Source organism: Lepidochelys kempii, chromosome 4, assembly GCF_965140285.1.
Source record: "Lepidochelys kempii isolate rLepKem1 chromosome 4, rLepKem1.hap1, whole genome shotgun sequence".
In the NCBI taxonomy this organism is placed as follows: Eukaryota; Metazoa; Chordata; order Testudines; family Cheloniidae; genus Lepidochelys; species Lepidochelys kempii.
In genome coordinates this window covers 103,051,254-103,074,263 of record NC_136383.1, presented here as the reverse complement: position 1 = coordinate 103,074,263, position 23,010 = coordinate 103,051,254, and the positions used below count along the sequence as shown (strand labels likewise).

General features: G+C 39.0%; 1 protein-coding gene across 1 annotated transcript in view; it reads right to left on the bottom strand.

Moving 5' to 3' along the window:
• Positions 1–23,010, bottom strand: part of LOC140910989 (uncharacterized) — a 44,382-nt gene that overhangs the window by 5,427 nt on the left and 15,945 nt on the right. The window contains exons 4-6 of the mRNA XM_073343203.1: positions 5,991–6,056; positions 4,958–5,030; positions 1,145–1,173 (exon numbers count right to left, since the gene is read on the bottom strand). Coding sequence (XP_073199304.1) covers positions 1,145–1,173; positions 4,958–5,030; positions 5,991–6,056 — 168 coding nt within the window. The remainder of the gene's footprint in view (positions 1–1,144; positions 1,174–4,957; positions 5,031–5,990; positions 6,057–23,010) is intronic.

Genomic DNA, 23,010 nt, shown 5'->3' with positions numbered 1-23,010 from the left:
CCCAAGAAAGGGGGAAAAAATCATAGGCAGGAGTTGTAGACCAAGCTGGATGAGCAAGCATCTCAGAGAGGTGATTAAGAAAAAGCAGAAAGCCTACAAGGAGTAGAAGATGGGAGGGATTAGCAAGGAAAGCTACCTTATTGAGGTGAGAACATGTAGGGATAAAGTGAGAAAGGCCAAAAGCCATGTAGAGTTGGACCTTGCAAAGGGAATTAAAAGCAATAGTAAAAGGTTCTATAGCCATATAGTCATGCTCAGGGTTTAGCTGACCATCATATTTGAGGTCAGGAAGGAATTTTCCTCCAGGGCAGATTGGCAGAGGCTGTGGGTTTTTTTTTCCTTCCTCTGCAGTATGGGGCACGGGTCACTTGCTGGAGGATTCTCTGCACGTTGAAGTCTTTAAACCACGATTTGAGGACTTCAATAGCTCAGACATAAGTTAGGGGTTTGTTATGGGAGTTGGTGGGTGAGATTCTGTGGCCTGCGTTGTGCAGGAGGTCAGACTAGACGATCATAATGGTCCCTTCTGACCTTAAAGTCTATGATTCTATGATTGCGGCCTGAAAATAGACTGTCTCATTTACCTTTTCTTTTATGTGGATAGAAAAATAATTTTTAGGAATTCACCTACTCCTTGTTTATAGCTTTTGGAGATCCCTGAAAGAAAAAAAAAGTGTTCTCCCCACTATGTCTGTCTAAGGGGATTAGGCTATGAGTAAGCCATCGTGATAGTACCATAGGGCCTTAGGACTCATGAGTTAAGGAGTGTCATTTCACATAACTTTGTAATGTTTCTATTTTATTTTGTAGGAATGCTACCTTCATTGCTATACAGATTTGTTTATTATGCCTTCAACTTGATATATAGATCTGATGCTCAATTTTCCAGGGCATTCCTGCAATGTTTGATTAATTAGAGCTCCTTATTTCAGCACTGCTTTCTAGAAGGTTCTAAAGCATACCCCAAAAGTACGAATATGCAGAGTCAATACGTTTGAACTAAGTTACTAGGGTATAACATTCATTTGTCACAAGCTATAATTCACAAACACACACGCATACATGTACACACACCAATATAAATATAATTGTTCTAATTTTTCTAAAATATCTATCCTGAGATTTTGGTTAGAAATGCACTTACCACTCAATGCCTGATTTATGTCACATGCCCTGTAAATAAATATACATGGAAAAAATGTAATAATTGCTAATTATATGATACATAATATTTATTCATAAAAGCCAGCTGTGCTTTTATGTCAGACAAATGCTATGTCTTTAAAATTCTACTCACACTTTTAGGATTACATGTATTCTGGAGAAATAAACCTTAAGCCCAAACTAGTTACTGATTTTTCCTCTACAGAGATACAGCAATGCAAACAGAGTATACTGAAGTCATAAGGATAGCTAAGTGGGATTTTCAAAAGTACTCAGTGTTGGCCTAACTCTTCTCCCATTGACTCAATACCATTAAAGTCAATATCATGGACTTCAATAGGAGCCGAATTAGACCAATGCTGAGCATTTTTGAAATCCCCTCTCTGTGTTTTGCTGCCTATTTGTGCAACAAAGGGTATAATCAGGCTGACACCTCAACATTTGTGTTAGATAAGAACATGATGCTTGATCTTTGGAACTAAATATTAGAAGTTCATCCTGTTCACTTAATAGAAAATCAGGTAAATAAGCCAGAAAGGGTAGATGGTGCAGAAAATTTTAAATTAAATATAAAAAATTTAAATGGTCAGGCATAAGGCTTTGCTATTAACCTTGATTTAATGAAGCTGTGCCTTGAGAAGGGCCTCTAACGTGTCAATTATTTCAATATTAGTTGAGTATGTTTCATAAAAGAAGTTGCCCATTTTAGAGGGTTTTTTTCAGTGCTCAGTAAAATCCAAAATGTATTTGCCCCCCAAGCTATGGAAAATTATTACAGATGGGGCTCAATACTTTCCATTTTACAACCCTGTTTTTAATTGTTTATAACTTTTCCAAGCTCTAACCATTTGGGCTGATATTTCCCATGCTGGGTGTCAGCCTCAGGCTGAATTTTGTCAGAAAATTTCAGAAACATTGGTTCAGTTGTTTCCAGGAATGAGGTGAGGGACAAAAACATGTTTTTCCCATGTTAAAAAATAATCTTTAGACCTTTTCTTTTAAATGCTTTTGGTCCTCCTCCCATGGAACAGGGACCTAAAATTTGGCAGGGGCAGGCCTTTGTGTCAGGAAGGTGCCTTTTGCTGTCCCTGTGAAAATCTGCCCAAATGTGGCCAAGTCAGGCAGGGATTCCACAGATAATAGGCTCCTGTTTAAGCAACCCCAGTTCATCTCCAGAGCAGATCCATCCTGTGCACTGAAAGAAGCAGGGGTCCTGTGGAAGAAATAGTATGTGATCATGCAATGAAGAACTGTATCATAATGCATACACACAAGTTGTCTAATTATGGTTTCACTGGAAATCTGAATTCTGGCATTGAGTACTTGACTAATTATTGAGTGCTTGACTTTGCAACCTTATTAATGTTCTTACACCATTTTGTGTGTGTGTGCAATTTAAATATGGAGACAGGCCATATTAAGATACACTATGATCAAGTGTTAATAATAATAAATGCATTTTTTTCCATTTTTGGCATGCTCTATTATAAAGCAAATTTTGTAGTGAAATCATGCAGCTTTGTTATAAATTATGACATATGAGACATCCAATGTAAACCATCATAAACTAGTTGGCTCAAATTCATCTCCAACGTGTCTCCCTGGGTTTCAGAGGACATAAGAACATAAGAATGACCATACTGGGTCAGACCAAAGGTTCATCTAGCCCAGTATCCTGTCTTCCAACAGTGACCAATGCCAGGTACCCAAGAGGAAATGAACAGAACAGGTAATCATCAAGTGACCCATCCCCAGTTGCTCATTCCCAGCTTCTGGAAAACAGTGGCTAGGGACACCATCCCTGCCCATCCTGGCTAATAGCCATTGATCAACCTATCCTCCACAAACTTATCTAGTGCTCTTTTGAACCCTGTTATCGTCTTGGCCTTCACAACAACCTCTGGCAAAGAGTTCTACAGGTTGACTGTGTGTTGTGTGAAGAAATATTTCCTTTTGTTTGTTTTAAACCTGCTGCCTATTAATTTCATTTGATGACCTCTACTTCTTGTGTTTGAGAAGGAGTAAATAACACTTCCTTATTTACTTTCTCCATACCCATCATGATTGTATAGACATCAATCATATCCCCCATTAGTCATCTGTTTTCCAAGCTGAAAAGTCCCAGTCTTATAAATCTCTCCTCAGACGGAAGCCGTTCCATACCCCTAATAATTTTTGTTGCCCTTTTCTGAACCTTTTCAAATTCCAGAATATCTTTTTTGAGATGGGGTGACCACATCTGCATGCAGTGTTTAAGATGTGGGCATACCATGGATTCATATAGAGACAATATGACATTTGATATGATATGATATTTTCTGGAGAATAACTACGGATGGTATCTGACCTTCCATGTTTAAATGAAAACTGTATAACTAACTCATTTAGGCCAAAAGTTGTTCTTGTACCCCCATGACATGAATTGGGGTGAAGCAGAGAATTAGAAGTTAAGTGATGGGGTCCTGAGCCATGCTGTCTGTGCAGGTAACATGGCTCAGATGTTTAGGGGAGCTCACTCTACAATGTCCCCTACTGCTGCTTGATAAAATACACATAGTGCACTGCCCCAACATTTGTTGAACGTGTGCAGGAGGGTCAGCGGTCTTGTCAAGAGGTATATGTCCCCTCAGCATTGTGAAGTACATTAGTCAGGCATACAGCCTCATACTCAAGGGATAGCACTAAATCATGCCTAGTCTGGTTCTCGCAGAGGTGAATTGAAGAAGTTCTCTGCACCATCTTCTCCAGATAGGGCAGAATTTTGCTATTTGCTAATTCTGTCATCAGTGAGTGCCAACACTTTTGCCCTAGAGTTATATTCATCTTAAACAAAAAACAGTGGCCATTGTGAATGCCATTTTAGCCCTGGTTTTGAGCTTCATGCCATTAAAAAGAGAGTAACATTCTTGAGTAACAAGAATTAGCAGTGCTGGCACCAGAATTCACTTAACTTGATGTTATCCCTTCAGTACCTGAGTAAGCAGAGTCACTAGCACTCTTACTTTAAACGGCAGTGACAAAACAGCTAAGGCTCTTGCCCAAGATAATGACCCCCCAAAAGATAACCTCACAGTAAAATCAGTGACATTTGTTTGCCTACTTTGCCAGTTGTAATGAAATATGCCATTATTACCTGATTTTAGATTATGAAGAATACTAAGTGATATTTACTTCTTTTGGAAAGGTTCTCAGGAACATAATGAGACAAACAAGATGTTTATCTTTTGTGGCTGCTGCAAACCTCCTGCGCGCAACACATTCCTTTTTGTCTTTTTCGAAGTCAAATACTAAGGAAAATACATTAGACTCCATTAGAGTGTGAGCATATGATTCAACTTCCAAATCTAAAGCCATAAATACAGGGTTCATTTAGTATTAGAAAGAAAGAAAGAAAGAAAGAAAGAAAGAAAGAAAGAAAGAAAGAAAGAAAGAAAGAAAGAAAGAAAGAAAGAAAGAAAGAAAGAAAGAAAGAAAGAAAGAAATTGCCTAGGGTTACCTACTCTGAAGCAGCGAAAAATAGGACAAATGTGAGATTCATCAAATGGAAATTGTTCATTGGGAAAAGAAATTAAGCTGGCTGCTTTGAAGAAATAGCCATCTATCATAGGATCATGGGATCATTTTGATCCTGAAATGGGGAAAATGGGAAATATTCTGTTTAAATTGTTATTATAGTATTTTTCCATACTTGGAGAGCAACTATATATTGTACTTTAAGATAGAGCCAACTTTATTTTATACGAAGGGAACAAAAATATAAAGAACTAACATAAGGTCCATATGAGAAACTCACAATGTGTATGTGTCTCCTCTGAAGGCTGCATATGAACACAAAATGGCTGTTTCTTTCCATTTAAAGGTGCAGTCTAGAAGAAACACATCATAATATATACCAGTTACTTGCACAATTACTGAAGGATATAGAATACAGAAGGAAAATTATGTTGCCTCCCTCCAAACAAAACCCTGACTTTTCGTTACACATAAGAAAAAGAATTGCTTAGGTGATCCCTTCCTTCCTCTGCTTCTCAGAGAACTGGTCATCAGAAATGTTGCAGCAATTTTCTGTTTGCAAGCTATATATTAGTGCTGTGTGAAATATTCACTGCTAAAAGGAGAAGATTCAAAATTTTCCCCTTTTTACTTTCATGGAGCTTCCAACATTAGAATTAGTCAAAGATTTCTTTTGTCCACTGAAATTCACAGAAGAAGAATATATTTCATATACACATTCAGAATTTTCTTTTGACCTTAGAGAAATTTTGAACATGGACATAGATTCCTTTTAGAAAACTACTTTTTCCTCTCCCAGATAAGAACTGATTTTGACTTTCAGGAAGGAAGACAGATTGCTGAACTAACTGGACAGAACGACAGATGTTATTCTTCAAAATCAGAAAACCCTCTGGGGGACCCTGGGATGAATTTTGCATAATTTCAGTTTTTTTTAAAGAAAACTAAGAAAAGAAACATGATATTAGCATTAAAGGCCTGATCCAAAGTCTGTTGAAGTCAATGAGATCAAGCCCTAAATCATGTTGAAAAGGAAATAAAAGAACAGAAGAAAATGAAAGAAAACAGAAAAATAAAGTTTAACAGTTTGTTGTAAAGATATTTGGGACCAAAAAACTAGCTCATTGGTGGAGAGGGGTTTGTTTCTATAAAACAAGGACAGTCAAATAATCCATTAGCATGAAAGAAGGAGAATAGGGATGAAAGAGAGAGTGAGGATGAAAGACAGAATGAAGGATTCTAGAATAGACCTGGGGAAAAACGGGAGAATTTCAATGCATATTGTAATAGCGTCTGGCCATCTACTTGCTCACCTGCATATGACTCCCCTCTGTGCATACATATTTCCATGCTTTCACTTTGTTGCAGTATCTGGTCCTCTGTTTGATAAGATAATACATTAGAGATCCAATTAAAAAGGGAGGCATATTCCTCTGTCATTCCTATACCATTGAGTCAGCAAAGAAAATGAATGAATGACAAAAGTGTCAGCAGTAAACCATATTTTATGACATATTTCTACTTGACAGTAATTTAAATATGCACCTTTTTTAATAAAAACAAAACCTGCAGAGTTCTACTTTATCATGCAGTAAGTTCCAAACGTAATAGATAAATAAAAGTTGTGTACTTGAGTTATATATAAATTTAAATTAAATATTATATATATGTATTAGTGCTCCAAAGCGACCTAAATGTTTTTGAAAATCTCACCTAATATTTTACTGTTTTTGTTAACAACAAATGTGAGGTTGAAAGTGTGTTTCACTGGAGTACAGCCAACTCTGACAATAGATATTACACTTTCTTTGAAAAAATTCTACTCCTGTTAAAAAAAATGCCAAATTTTAGCATGTCTGATAATGAGGAGCTACAGGATACAGCCAGTTCCCTGCTGCCATATAAACCTTCATCACCTTCCATCGCATGCCTGACTTATGCCCCTAAAATGTGTAAAAATGTACACAAAAGTCACAATAATAACTTACGAGGAGATTGATGGCTTGAAATGTAACCTGAGAATGGAAAATGGTTTTTTATCATCCCCCAGGACTAGATTGTAACCTTAAAATCAAGCTTGAGGTGGGGACAATGCTGCTGCAGGAGCAGGGCTGGAATCAGACTGACTTTGCCTGTGTGTCAACACTTCAGTTAAACACCTGTGGCTGGCCCATATCAGCTGATTCAGGCTTGAGCTGGGAGGCTGTAAAATTGTAGTGACTGTAGATGTTTGGGCTTGAGCCCAGGTTCTAGGACCGCACGAGAAGGGAGGGCACCAGCGCCCAGGCTCCAGCCTGAGCCCAAATGTTTACACTGCAATGTTACCACCCCACAGCCCAGCCTGAGTCAGCGGGTGTTTAACTGAAGTATAGACATACCCTGAGTATCACAATCAGCTTCCTGCTTCCCTATTGCTCCCTTTTGCTAGTTGAGTTTACTTTATCCTCTGCTCTGGTGAACATGTTTGGTGGGAGGCAGAGCCAAGGCCCCCATCTTCCCCCTTCCTCCTTAAGGCTCTGGTGTTGTGGGCAGCCTGGTCCGAGGAGTAGGGGGATCCCTATATTCCTTTACCCATTGTATGGACACAAAGCCAGACTCTCTACTGAGCAGGAGCTAATTTGTTATTTTGACATTTAGGTATGTGACCCTGTCTTCCATATGCACAACAATATCCATTATTACAAGATGACACAAATATGTATCTTTTTTTTTTTTGGAGGGGCGGGTGTTTGATATTATACTGGATTACCTGAGAATACCTGTCACTGATCACTAACAGCCAGACTGGGGCTGAGGCTGTGTACCAGTACAGGGGGATAATGTCCCCGCAAGGCCTGGGTTTAGGTCTGGGTCTGTAGTGATACGTTGGTGGTGCATGCCCTCTATTGTCCTCCCTTTCCCAAAACAGTGGGTAAGAGGGGTGGGGATGATAATGTTGGCTAGAAGCAAATTATTATCCTTCTGTGGTAAGTGAGGTGGCACACAATGTGATGTCCCATAGCCAGGGCTTATGGTAAAATCACAATTTAGCCCTAAATCATACTAAATACACAAAGGAGGGAAGAGTTAATATTATTGTTGCAATCTTAATTGAATGCTGAATGCTGAATGTTGAATGCTTCACTTTGCAACCATAACATTATTTTAATGTTATATTTTGTATGAAATTTTCTGTTATTGATTTAAAGAAAATTAAACCACAAATTCCATCAGGTACAACTGTTGGTAATCAATGGACCAGAAATCCTGTTTCTTCCCCTATTTACTTTTGCTCTTTGAATAAAAAGAGACAGGACTTCAAGTCCTGTCTCCCACCCAATGCATATTTACTATGGTATAAACTACTTCTCTACACAGCCTTCCCCACACATCTTCACATTTTGTATAGAAATTGGAAACACTACTTATAAACACTCTTTATAAACTTCCCTAACTTGCCCATGCATGTGCATTGCCTGTGGAACATAGACAAACAGATACTTGATCATAGTTAAAAAGACAGTGTGCATATATAAAAATATGTGTTTGAAACCCTTTTTTTTTAACTTTCACAGATCACAATTAGTTCTTACAAAACCCCAGACACTATTTTGTTCAAAATATGTATATTTGGGGGAAATGCATTTTCTCTCTCTCTCTCTCTCTGCAGTTTTTAAAATGGCTGAACTAATTTTGTTCAAACTTTTATTTAAAAAAAATCTCCTGGACTGAAAACAAACGTGCTCAGTTTCAACCTGAAAGGTAAAAAATTAAGAAAGCTTCAGAGTTAGCAACACTTTCTTTCTTTCTTTCTTTCTTTCTTTCTTTCTTTCTTTCTTTCTTTCTTTCTTTCTGTTAGAACAGAAACACCCATGCAACTATAGGTGCCACAATGTGCCATCAAATTATTAACTTAACTATAGGTGCCACAATGTGCCATCAAATTATTTTACTCTTTCACTGCCTCTAATTTTTCTCTCTCTTTTTTTTTTAATATTTAGCTTTTTGCTTACTGAATCAATAGCCTCATATTTTTATATTTTTTCTAGCCACAGTGCTAGTTACTAATCAAAGATGATATTTGACTAACAATAGGATTTTGATTAGTGGTTAGTAAGAGTTACTCTATCAAAGTTCTGTTTTCACTTTCCAAAATACTGTTTTTCATGTACTTTTATGTTTGCTTGTATGCATGTAAGTAGCATACTGTACTTTGCAATCAAGAGAACAAAAGAAAATCAAAGAAATGCCCACCTTACTCAGTGTGGCTTTTTCAATTTTTATGTTACACATATCTCCCACTATGGTTCTGATTGATAGATTTTGAACCTAGGAGATTGACAGCATGTAGGATGTAATCAGTAGGAAGAAGAGTGGAGTGTTCAGCTTACAGAAGAGTGGCCTACCTGCACAATAGCACTAGGAGTTGTCACAGCTGCCTGCCTGTTAGTGCACTTGAAGGAGAAAATGATAAACAGTGGCTGTGAAACAGATCCAAAAAAGTGATGTAAGTGCTGCCTTTTTAAAATTATGATTTGCAATGTGGGGTCCTGCCTTCAGGAGCTTGATTTCTTCGCTTTAAGGTTACATTAAATGCTAGTTTCTTACATGAGATGGGTGGGCAGATAGGGATGGAGACAACATTGTTATGGCTTCTGAGCAGGCAGGAAGTTCAGGCCCCAAGAGTGGATTTTTTCCTTGCTGGGAGAGAAACAAGTTAGAGCTAAATTGTTCTTGCTCAATTCCTAAGCAAGGGACGACATATACTTAAGCTGCTCTCGAATACACCAACAGCTTGCCTACACACACAGTGGAACTGAAAGACGCACATATGTAAACCACTTGTATTTAAATTGAAATAGAACACTCTGATTCCCAGGTAAGGAGTGTCCATACTCAGACTTGCACCAAAATAACTAAAGATGTGCACTGCAACCAGTTTAGTTATTTCAATTCCTCTGTGTATAGACAAGCCCCAGAAAACAGATTGTGATTCAAGCCACATTTTGCTCCCCAGTATTCTCCCTTGCTCCATGTGAGGAAGTATTCTCTGCCAGTTCTGTACCTAAAGCCGATTATTTCTCCTGTTGCACCTGTTCAGCTGGAGAGAAAGCAAAAACTCCCTCCATTCCCTGCTCCTGTCTGTGTACCCTCTACCCGCCTGTGCAGGAGTGGGATTGACAGTCCCACAGACGCTGTTCTCTTTCCATTCTACTAATTGCAATACAGGAAGCAAGTACAGGAAGTAAAGGTGCACCTATCACCCCCTGACTTCCTGGCATGGATGCATAGGTAGGATCACAATCTGTCCCTTAATCAAGTGACACATTCTAATATAATGTAATTTATTTATAGACATATGTACAGGCTTGAACAGGGATATCATCTTGAACAGAAGGCACCTACCCTAGTCCACAAATGAGGCATGCCCTTTCAGAACTCCAGCAACCATGTGTATTAAGACCTGTACTATATATTTGTAAGACCTGAGTGCCAAAGCCACACCTCCTATTCGCATGGGTTTTGCTGCTTTCCAACGCAAAAGGAAGTGCACCTGAATTCAGATTATTAGTTATCATTTTTATTATTATATTTTATTTTTATCTTTACAACTCCCAAAAATGCCCCCAGGCACTTTACAGAATAAATAGGCTAGACCCCTGTCCCAAAGAATTTACAATCTGATTTTAGATATGTTGTGGCAAGTCCAAATTAAAAAAAAAACAAAAACAATAAATAAGGCTATGATACCAGGCTGCCAAAATAAGATTAAGGTTAGGCATGTGCATGGATCTCAGGAATTCAGGGGTAAACCTCTGCACTTAAAACAAGGCTCCAGTGTCTGCTTTGATAGCATATCAAGTTTGGAGTCACCATTTGTCGTCTATGGCTAAGTGAATTTATTATGGAGAGGTTGTTCAGTCCAGTCCCCAGCACCCATGACACAACTAAGTATTATCTAGAGTAGACCATCCTTGACAGGTGTGTTTGTTTAACCTACTCTTACAAATCTGCAATGATGGAGATTCCACAACCTCCTTAGGCAATTTATTCCAGTACTTAACTACCCTGGCAGTCAGAAAGTTTTTCCTAATGTCCAATCTAAACCTCCCTTGCTGCTCGTTTAAGCTCATTGCTTCTTGTCCAATCATCAGAGGTTAACAAGAACAATTTTTCTCCCTCCTCCTCATAACAACCTTCTATGTACTTGAAAACTGCTATCATGTCACCTCTCAGTCTTCTCTTCTCCAGACTAAACAAACCCAATTTTTTCAATCTTCTTTCAAAGTCATGTTTTCTAGACCTTTAATTATTTTTGTTGCTCTGCTCTTCCAATTTGCCCACATCTTTCCTGAAATGTAGCACCCAAAAATGGACACAATACTCCAGTTGAGGCCTACTCAGCGTGGAGTAGATTGGAAGAATTACTTCTCGTGTCTTGCTTACAACACTCCTGCTAATACATCCCAGAACAATGTTTGCCTTTTTTTGCAACAGTATTACACTGTTCACTCATATTTAGCTTGTGATCCACTATGACCCCAGATCCCTTTCCACAGTACTCCTTCCTAGGCAGTCATTTCCCATTTTGTATGTGTACAACTGATTGTTCCTTCCTAAGTGGAATACTTTGCATTTGTCCCTAATTAATTTCATCCTATAATGAGGATAAGTCTCTTCCTCATCTTATGGAGTGTACTCCAGTGCATTGGCATTACTATTGAAAGGCCTAACTTCAGTCAGGCTTCTTAGTATTGATATCTGAGTTGTATTAGAGACAATGTACTGTGTGATTGTAGTTGTCATGGTGGTTCTCTGGAGGAGAGGTGGACCTTGATATAGTAGTTCCCCTTTTAATGGGTTATTAGGCATGTAACAAACTGAAGTAGATTCTTAGGAGTTGTTAAAATTCTACCCTCAAAATAAGGGGAGGATGGGAGTGTTGATAAGGTTGGAGAACCTCATGGAGTTCATGCTCATCCTTCTTCTTTGTGCACCTCCAGCACATAGGGTCAATCAGGGGCTGATGGGGTCACATGGTGTATTCATCACACTGTCTTCTTAAGGATGTTATGATTATACTTTGTCCATATGCAGTGTGGAGATGATTATCTTTGACATGAAATTCTATGTTAGTCAGTAGTATGAATCTGATATGATAGCAATATTGATATCACTTTTTAAAAGTACAGTTGATTTTAAACATTGACAGTTGAGCCATTCCATTATTATTATTATGTTATAAATGGCCAAGACAGGTTACTTCACATTATGACTAAGGGCAATTTTCTGCTCTCTGATTTGCAAGATGGATTTCAACTCTGTTATTGGCCACTGACAGGAGATCCATGTATGAAGTTTGTGTGGAAACTCCTTGTTAAAATATTTGCACTGCATCATTACTGCCAATTCCCTCATATAGTCTCAACAAGTTTGTCTGCTGTCAATAAATCTTGAGCAATCTGGAGCACTTAGAAAAATCCCAGAAGGCACTGTGTTCTTCTGATTCTAGAAAACCTTTGATTGCATGAAATTTAAAGTTTACAAGACCTGCTAAATTGCCCCATCTGCACTAAGAACTGACCTCAGTGAATTGTTGCTGAACTGGTGTTGGAACCAGTTTAGCTGCGAGTGTACACAGGACAATTCAACAAATTTATTGAAAATATGAATTCTACCACAAAACCAATCACCCTTGCTATAATGGTGTCAAAAAACATGTTCTCCTGTCTTCCCTAGCAGCTATACGCTGATTCAGGAGGACCAGTTGCTGACAGTTGTTGTCAGTAACAGGACAATTTCCAAGCAAAGATATGGTTTCAGATGGATTTTGTGGGATATTAGAGAAGATAAATACTGGTGTGATGATTTATTTTTTCCACATTGCTTTGCCCATTCAATTTGAAACAGCTGAGTTCCAAATGTCTGATAAATGTTGGTTGTAATGAAAATATGTACAGACTTGTAAAGTTGAACTATAGTGTGACTGTTGGATGCTGCTATATTATCAATGTTACTCAGCACTACAGGCAACATTGGTAAATTCTCAGCTACAAGCGAAATAGGTTCTGTGTTTCAACAAACTCCTTATCTGCTATTGCAGCTCACATGTCTAAAACTTCCTTCCTTGTCAGGAAGTTCTTTCGAATGGTTTTGAAATCACTGACTTTGTTCAATGGGGTGTTATCAGTTCCTTTCCAATCCTGTCACAGAAAGTGCCTGGAGAATAGACTAATTTCCTACTTATCTGACTACTGTTTTTTACAAAGACTCTGAACTGTAATCTATTTTGTGGCTAATCCTTTAGTTTAAGTCCCTATTTATGGGCATAGTCAATGAGATAGAAGTAGCAAAATAGCAATCTAACCCCCTCATACCATAGAGGGACAGAGGAAGAGAAATTGCCAGAGTGTGCAGATTTCATCTACATTCTCTTTGATACTGAGATTCTTCTGGCACTGTTATTAGGGATTTGTCAGCATTTTCATCTGAAACTTTGATTTTTCAAGACTTTTTTTGTTGCATAGGCTGGTGACAAAGCTTTTGACTTCAATGGGAAGTTGATCCCTATTTCCTGCGTCAGTCTGGCAGATTTAAAAAATCTCTTGCCTCTGCCTTTGTGCCACCTATCTTCACTGTAATGAAATGCCATGAGTCAGAACACTGCTCATGTCTGTCTATGAGAATTCAGTATGAAACTGTGCTAGCAGCCCCAACAGCCACTGCAATGTGCAATGTAGAGGAGATGGGTTAGCCCAAACCTCTGAGCTACAGCTCAGAGGAGAACACCTTTTGGGTTTTGAAGCATTGTTTCAATATCTGCTTGCCTTGGCTTTATTCATACTTTCCTACCGTGGTAAAGAACTTGGAGATCCTTGGAATAAAGGCACTTTATAAAGGTTAGATTGAGACTTGGGTGACATACCTGTGCAGGGGAGAAAGGGTGAGTAAGAACCAAAATACCAACACCACACATTGATAAAACAGTTAGCAGAAGTAAGTAGATGCTACACACCCTCTGACTCTCTTCCCAGAGCAGATTGGTGGGGAGGAGTGGAGAATGGATAGGGCCTTGGTTACAACCCTGTTCACTGTCCAGCATAGCTGAGCCAGTGCAAGAGTGGGATGGAGGGTTGTAATCTGCTGCTGGCATAGGCCAGTAAGAAATTTCTATCTCTTTTAAAGCAAAGTACAAACAGAGTATTGACTGAGGCTTCCTAGAGCCACAATTCATTCCCCGGGATGCCGCTGGTGTGCAGGAGCTTCTCACCTTCCTTTACTAGGGATGTGTCTGAGAGAGACAAAGTACAGTAGAACCTCAAAGTTATGAACACCAGCGTTACGAACTGACCGGTCAACCACACACCTCATTTGGAACCAAAAGTATGCAATCACGCAGCAGAGACCAAAAAAAAAAAAAAAAGAACTAATACTGTACAGTATTTTGTTAAACATAAACTACGAAGCAAATAAAGGGAAAGTTTAAAAAAAAAAGATTTAACAAAGTAAGGAAATTGTTTCTGTGTCTGTTTCATTTAAATTAAGATCATAGAATCATAGAATATCAGGGTTGGAAGGGACCTCAGGAGGTCATCTAGTCCAACCCCCTGCTCAAAGCAGGACCAATCCCCAATTAAATCATCCCAGCCAGGGCTTTGTCAAGCCTGACCTTAAAAACTTCTAAGGAAGGAGATTCTACCACCTCCCTAGGTAACGCATTCCAGTGTTTCACCACCCTCCTAGTGAAAAAGTTTTTCCTAATATCCAACCTAAACCTCCCCCACTGCAACTTGAGACCATTACTCCTTGTCCTGTCATCTTCTACCACTGAGAATAGTCTAGAACCATACTCTCTGGAATCACCTCTCAGCTGGTTGAAAGCAGCTATCAAATCCCCCCTCATTCTTCTCTTCTGCAGACTAAACAATCGCAGTTCCCTCAGCCTCTCCTCATAAGTCATGTGTTCCAGTCCCCTAATCATTTTTGTTGCCCTTCGCTGGACTCTCTCCAATTTATCCACATCCTTCTTGTAGTGTGGGGCCCAAAACTGGACACAGTACTCCAGATGAGGCCTCACCAATGTCGAATAGAGGGGGATGATCACATCCCTCGATCTGCTCGCTATGCCCCTACTTATACATCCCAAAATGCCATTGGTCTTCTTGGCAACAAGGGCACACTGCTGACTCATATCCAGCTTTTCGTCCACTTTCACCCCTAGGTCCTTTTCCGCAGAACTGCTGCCTAGCCATTCGGTCCCTAGTCTGTAGCTGTGCATTGGGTTCTTCCGTCCTAAGTGCAGGACCCTGCACTTATCCTTATTGAACCTCATCAGATGGATCAAATGGTCTCAAAATGGATTTAGTAATTCTTTAAAATTTCATATTTATAGCATAATCCTTCAGTGCAAGCAACTTAAAATCCTTGCCAAATCGTTCTTTTAGCAACTGAATAGACTATGAAAAAGGTGTCTCATTAATACAGAAAGTATGGTTCTCAGCATTTATTTTTCACTATGACAAAAAAGTACCAAAGTAAAAGAAGATCCCCAAGTAATACATGGTAGTCTGTGATACAGAAATAGGCAAAGTGGTGAAATATGTGCGTGCCAGATGGCTATATTTGTCAAGTACCCATGAGAGTGTCAGAATTCCATTCTTCATTTCACTCTTTATTACATGATGGAGAGGCACCAAAACAGAATACATGGGAACTTGGTACCTTACTGAAGAAATCTGAAGGTTCATATGATATTAACTATCAAAGCTGCTCCAATAATACTATGAAGAATATAGTGTAAAAAGATAGACAGAGAAGCCCTTCTAGAATATTTAATATTTCAAATCAAGTTCTTCAAAGGCAAGAGCCAGTGTTCCTTCTGTTATACTCCAGAAATACTTTCTTCTGTATAAGAAAAAGAGAGACAAAATTCATAATGGCATGTTTACCAATTCCTACTACAAGCCTTGCTTTTTTTCCCAGTAGCGCTAGTTAATTTCTACAAAGCTAATATATCAAATGCTGTTTCTTACAAGGTAGTTATGATTCAGACCACAGAAGATGAATACCCATGCCAATCAGCTGCTATTTTCTGTTATTTCTGATGGAGATAAACTTTCTGAGGAGACTTTTGGAAAAGGTGGTGGTGACTGGACAAAACAAGAAACAAGCTAGAGGTTTTGGCAAAAGTATGGGAAAAGACAACCTCAAAAAGGTATGTTGCAAATTATCAGATGTGTAATCACAAAGCCAACACTGAGGTTCTTGCTTGATCAGAGGACACACAAATAGGCTTTGAAAACAATACCCACCTCTATGAAGAACAAGTTTCAGTAGAAGAGGGTCTCCTGGTGTTATATTTGATTTTCTCTGTAGTAACAGAGAAACATTTCAAAATGGAAAAATCAAAACTATACTGAACCTAAAGGGCTGAACAAATATTTGAGAAGTGATAGATTTTGCCACTCAGATTGTCTTCAGTAAAACACAAGGTATATGACAGGGTTGGACTAGGGGGGAAAGGCTGTGTGTGAGAGAGAGCTCAGGGGTGGCAGTGGAGATTTTGTGCATCCACATGAAGTGGTAGAAATTTGAAGTTTGGCAGGGACCTATTTCCTTGTTCATAGATGTGTTTTTTGATGGATCTGTGAAAAATGGCTCTGAACAAGTTATAAAAGGTTCAGAGCTGACGATTGTGCATATACATGGCTTTTTTTCACATAACACACTAATGATTCGCCAGTGTCCTATTGGCAATGCAAATGCTACCTATGTAAGAGGAGTAGAAATTTCCTTTTAAGCTGTCACCATTCTGTTGCAGTTGCACTGCACGCCTAAGCAAGTGGAATGGAATTTAATTTTTAATTTGTAGGTGCATGTGAAATATGATCTGATGTGTGTAGAATGAAGGGGCTGCAAAGGAACTTTGCTTCGTTTCACATAATATACAAAGGTTCTTGTGGAATGAGGCAAAGTAGTAGAGGGAACGAAGCTGTAGCACGCCTGCCTTATTCATTCCAGAAGTTGAACTGTGTGTAATATACAAAGCACTTGTTCACAGGAGCCTTCTCATTTAATCTAGGGTTTATGTACTGCACAGTGTACAAAGCATAAGGTCACAAACTTAGCAATAAGAATAAATATATTGAACAGCTGTCTCATTCACTGAGCACTGTCTCTCGGAGTTAAGAATGTGCATTGAATTAGCAGGCATCCTGTGGAAGAAATAGTATGTAATCATTTAATTAAATACTGTATCAAAAGGCAAACACACAAGGGGCTGAATCAAAATTGTGGGGGCATTTCTTGACCTATGAGTGGTTCACTTGGAAACCTTAATGTTATTTTAATGTTGTGGGATTTTTAAATTGTTTGGGTTTTTTTTTAAATGGACACCATCAGACTTTTAAAAATGCCAATAGAAATGAAAATCCTGATACCTATCTGAACTGGGGACTCTTATTTGTATAACAAGTATTGTATATTTCATAAGGATAAGGTGGCATTACAGAAAACAGCATTATTTATGTCCAAGGTCCAAGAATTAGGTTTCCTTTCATTTTACCAAAATCCCTCACATAAAAAGGAAATAACTTGAAACTAGTCAGATGCCTAGAGAGCTGCCAAAATTTACCTCAAAGGAACCAAAAATCAGCACCAATATTCATCTCTCTTCATCCATGCTGTAGGGAAAAAAAGCCTATATGATCTAGAGAGCAAAGCAGATCAGGAGACATATAAATCAAGAGAAGTTGCTCCACCTCATGGGAATAAAACCTGCTCTACTAGGGTAACAGCATCTTTATGCTGTGTTTGACATGAAGGGCATGTGAGTTGGATAAAGAAAAATATCAGGCAACATGTTTGACAACCACTATAAGCTGGACATATTGCCTTCTTTGGGTAGAAAAGTTCTCTGAACTCTCTTAGAAGGCTGAAAGCTAGCTCCTTCCTCCCCTCCCCCATCTATTTTAATAGTATTTAAATAAATAGTTTTATTTTCTCCATGGAGTTACTGTAATCCTCACTGCTAGTATTATCCCTTTTGTGATGATTTGCAGACATGTTTTGGAAAGAGAAAACTTATCTGTGCTTGTTAATTTCTTTTCTTGGAGAAAGCATTGTCCACTAATTTACCCCACCTGGAGAATTAGTTTTGGGTCATTGGATGTTTCATATAAAAAATTCCTAACTATATTCAGGTTAGACCTTCTGATTCAGTTATGTTTACCAATACATACTAACCTACAGTACTGATGAATTACATCTCAGAGAAAAGATGTAATTGTGGCATTTTAGTATTTAGCCTTGCAGCTTTAACATTGCATGAATGTAGATCTTTTGCATTTAATATTTTAGAGTTTTCTTAATGAAAAAAGAAGGATGAGTGGGAAGGGACATAAACCTCCAAAGAAGTCCTCATGGTTTTGAATTTCTGGTTTGTACCCAGGATGCTGCATAACAGTGTGGGGAGTGGAATTTTTGTACAATGACACCAGCACAAGTCTCTGCTCTTCAGAAGCGCCTTAAGGCTTTGTGACTATGGCTGGGCACAATTTTTTAGCCAAAACTTTTTTCAGCCAAAAATTCAGATTTGGGTTGACCAAAATATTTTGTAAATTTGGGTTGAAACCAAACCAAAACAACAAATTCTGAAAAAAAATGAAAACATTTCATTTGAACAATTTTGAAATGAAATATTTTGACTTTTTATTCAAAATTATTTTTCTCTTTGAACTTCATTTCAATTTTATATTTTTTAAAGATTAAAAACATTCAAACAAAACAAAACTGGAGTACTGTGTCCAGTTTTGGGTCCCACACTACAAAAAGAATGTGGAAAAATTGGAAAGAGTCCAGCGGAAGGCAATAAAAATGATTGGGGGGTGGAGCACAGGATTTATGAGGAGAAGCTGAGGGAACTGGGATTATTTAGTCTGCAGAAGAGAAGAATGAGAGGGGATTTGAGAGCTGCTTTCAACTACCTCAAAGGGGGTTCCAAAGAGGATGGAGCTATACTGTTCTCCATGGTAGCAGATGACAGAACAAGGAGTAATGGTCAGTTTCAAGTTGCAGTGGGGGAGGTTTAGGTTGGATATTAGGAAAAACTTTTTCACAAGGAGGGTGGTGAAGCACTGGAATGGGTTACCTAGGGAGGTGGTGGAATCAGGGGGAGGGATAGCTCAGTGGTTTGAGCTATTGGCCTGCTAAACCCAGGGTTGTGAGTTCAATCCTTGAGGGGGCCATTTAGGGATCTGGGTTAAAAATTGGGGATTGGTCCTGCTTTGAGCAGGGGGTTGGACTAGATGACCTCCTGAGGTCCCATCCAACCCTGATATTCTATGAATCTCCTTCCTTAGAGGTTTTTAAGGTCAGGCTTGACAAAGCCCTGGCTGGGATGATTTAATTGGGGATTGGTCCTGCTTTGAGCAGGGGGTTGGACTAGATGACCTCCTGAGGTCCCTTCCAACCCTGATATTCTATGATTCTATGATCTTAATTTAAATGAAACAGGCACAGAAACAATTTCCTTACTTTGTTAAATCTTTTTTTTTAAACTTTCCCTTTATTTGCTTCGTAGTTTATGTTTAACAAAATACTGTACAGTATTAGTTCTTTTTTTTTTTTTTTTTGGTCTCTGCTGCGTGATTGCATACTTCTGGTTCCAAATGAGGTGTGTGGTTGACCGGTCAGTTCGTAACGCTGGTGTTCATAACTTTGAGGTTCTACTGTACTTTGTCTCTCTCAGACACATCCCTAGCAAAGGAAGGTGAGAAGCTCCTGCACACCAGCGGCATCCCGGGGAATGAATTGTGGCTCTAGGAAGCCTCAGTCAATACTCTGTTTGTACTTTGCTTTAAAAGAGATAGAAATTTCTTACTGGCCTATGCCAGCAGCAGATTACAACCCTCCATCCCACTCTTGCACTGGCTCAGCTATGCTGGACAGTGAACAGGGTTGTAACCAAGGCCCTATCCATTCTCCACTCCTCCCCACCAATCTGCTCTGGGAAGAGAGTCAGAGGGTGTGTAGCATCTACTTACTTCTGCTAACTGTTTTATCAATGTGTGGTGTTGGTATTTTGGTTCTTACTCACCCTTTCTCCCCTGCACAGGTATGTCACCCAAGTCTCAATCTAACCTTTATAAAGTGCCTTTATTCCAAGGATCTCCAAGTTCTTTACCACGGTAGGAAAGTATGAATAAAGCCAAGGCAAGCAGATATTGAAACAATGCTTCAAAACCCAAAAGGTGTTCTCCTCTGAGCTGTAGCTCAGAGGTTTGGGCTAACCCATCTCCTCTACATTGCACATTGCAGTGGCTGTTGGGGCTGCTAGCACAGTTTCATACTGAATTCTCATAGACAGACATGAGCAGTGTTCTGACTCATGGCATTTCATTACAGTGAAGATAGGTGGCACAAAGGCAGAGGCAAGAGATTTTTTAAATCTGCCAGACTGACGCAGGAAATAGGGATCAACTTCCCATTGAAGTCAAAAGCTTTGTCACCAGCCTATGCAACAAAAAAAGTCTTGAAAAATCAAAGTTTCAGATGAAAATGCTGACAAATCCCTAATAACAGTGCCAGAAGAATCTCAGTATCAAACATTTCCACTATGTTTAGATTAGTAAACCATTCCCTCCAGGAATGGTAATTTACATTAGTAAACCATTCCCTCCAGGAGAGCCTGAAAGCTCCATTCCTGCTGTGGGTACCTTCTCTTTCAATTTCCTTTGAAATCAGCTTCTCCCTCTATAGAAAATATGCAGCCAAATATTCCTCCCTGTTAAATAAGAATGGTGAAGAGCAAATAATTATTAAGATCAGTTAGTGGAAGAATTGGGAATAAAATTTAAAGACTCTAGACTTCAAGCCTATTTCGGGTTCCCTGAGGCTAAGGGAAGAATTACGGAAAACAAGGTTTCTTCTACCAGGCACCCACTATAATAATTACACAAGAAGGTTCCTTTCAGGAATATTTATGATAATACTATTTCTTTGTTTGGCAATGGCAAGATAGAAGCATCTTTTTTAAAAAAAAATGGAAGAAATAAGAAACTAATTTATATTTTATGCATCTTACGGTCTAGATCCATATAAAAAATTAACTATGTTTACCGTACCATCTGGTTGATTTGAAGGGGGGAGCGGAATTACTGAAACTAAGAAATCCAGTGAGACAACCTGTCTCAAAAACTAGCACAAGTACTTTCTGAATTACTTGTGTTGACACTCTAATGATGAGATTTGAAAGAAGCTCTCTTGTGATCAGAAAACTGATTTTTTTTTAATCTCAATTTATCAGTGGGAAGTGTATGAGGTTTGCTATATTCTGTATTCAATACAATCTTCCCCAACAAAAATTGTTACAACTTGAGTGCATCAGGAATAAAAAGAAAAAGAAAGTGACAGAGGAGACTCTTGCCAAAGCAGCAGCTGCTTCTGATCATTCATACTTAGCACACAAAGCTATTCATCTTCAAGAGATTTTGGCTCAACCCAGAAAACATTATAAAGCATTAGATACAGAAGCAGTTTAGTGACTGTGTCATATTTTATATTTTCTTCCTTCTTTTTCATTATCAGAGATATTTGTATTAATACGTAAACCATGTGGCCTGAAGCTATAAAGGGTAAGGAGCTCACCATCTGTTGATGAACAGGGGAAAGAATGGATCAGAATTCCAGAGGGAAAGGATCTTTCTGCTACTAACTATTGTTAAACAGGAGTAAGAGTGACCAAAAGTTTGCTAAGCTGATTACCTAGAATTCCAGATAAACAGTTCTATAGGGATGGAACTCTCAACTACCACCTACTGGAGAACAGGGGGAAATATTACTACAGAGAGTTTTCGTTTGCATAAGTTTTCCACTCAGAAAGCCTCCAAGTGACACTTTTGGGACTCAACAGAACTGTACATGATCTCCAAATTGGTGAGGTAATGGAACTGAACTAAGAGAGAAGAGAGAGAAAAAGAACTGTTACCCTGTGCCAAAGACTCTGCTTGAGAGTTCTATACATTACTGATCCTTCTTTACTAAAAACTTTATGAAGGGATTATGCAGAGGAGATGACACAAGGGCAGCTTTGTGGTGAGAGGGCAGCAGCTCTGTTAGGTGTTGGAGCCTCAAGACCAGGCCAAGCAGCCCTTTCCCTACAGGCTGGAGGCAGGCCTGCTTGAGCACACTTCAAGACTCTGGGACTATGCTGTCCACTGACTCCACACTCTGAGTAGGGTTAGTGGAGGGGATGGGGAATAACGTAAAGGGACATTTCCGTGTCAGATGGTCACACAGTTGGTGGGGAGCTAAGTTTAAGGACTTTTGCCAAAAACACTTTAGGGTGCGGAGTTACTTATTATTTGTATAAGCAGATTCCTGATTTCTTGTGATGATGTTTGTCCCAAGTTGATGCTGTGTTCCTTTGCCCCTAATGAAGATTTCCCTCCATGTTATACACAGACTCATTGCTTATGAGTGGGTAAATATTGTCTGTTTAGGGCACCCAGGGAAGATATTTACTTTTTAGTCAGGGCTCAATCTGGTGGTGTTTGTTGGTTTTAAGAGGAGCTCCTAGACACTTGAACCCTAGCCCTTGCTGCTACCACCAACACCTATCAGAAGGGTTATAAATACAAACTCTTGGTACCCAAAATAAACTCACGTACAAAATCCCCATTAAAATTAAGCTATTCACTTTCCTTCAGCTCTTTTTCCAATGTTTTTTTTCTCTCCCCATGCCCTTTTCATTTCAGGTCTATCAAGCTCAATGTTATCAGAGCTACTTATTCTTGTACTGGCTCAGGGTGGCAACACTAAATAGCTTGGATTTGTTAGAGTAATGCAGTGAATCCATACATCTCCTTTTGGTTTTTAATGAAGTCTAATTGGGGGGTTGTTTTGCATTTCCCAGATGGGCAGAACCATCATTCTCACAGGATCCATCTGAAAGCTCTCTTCTTTTAAAATATATTTTAAAATTACTCTATTATATTCAATGTGCTCTGCCCGTTTTAAGAGCATAGTTGAAAACTGAACTGAGAGGTAGCTCAGGTGGTGTTAGACCTACTTTCTTTGGGGAAGGGAAATGAAAGGTGCTGCAGGGGATGAACGCAGCATTGTGGGGTGGAGTTGGGAGGACCAGGTGCAATGCTGCAGCTGTAATGCCTGTTGCTCCTATATTGAATGAGTGTGCAGTGAAACAGTGCAGGCTCCAGGAAGATGATCTCACAATAATACTGCCAATGCCTGTGGAGTGTCAACAACATTTTTGTGTGTGGACATGTGTGTCAGTCTTCAGCTGCAGTCAAAATACACTTAGCTTAACTGGGTAGAGAGGCTCAAAGGAGGATT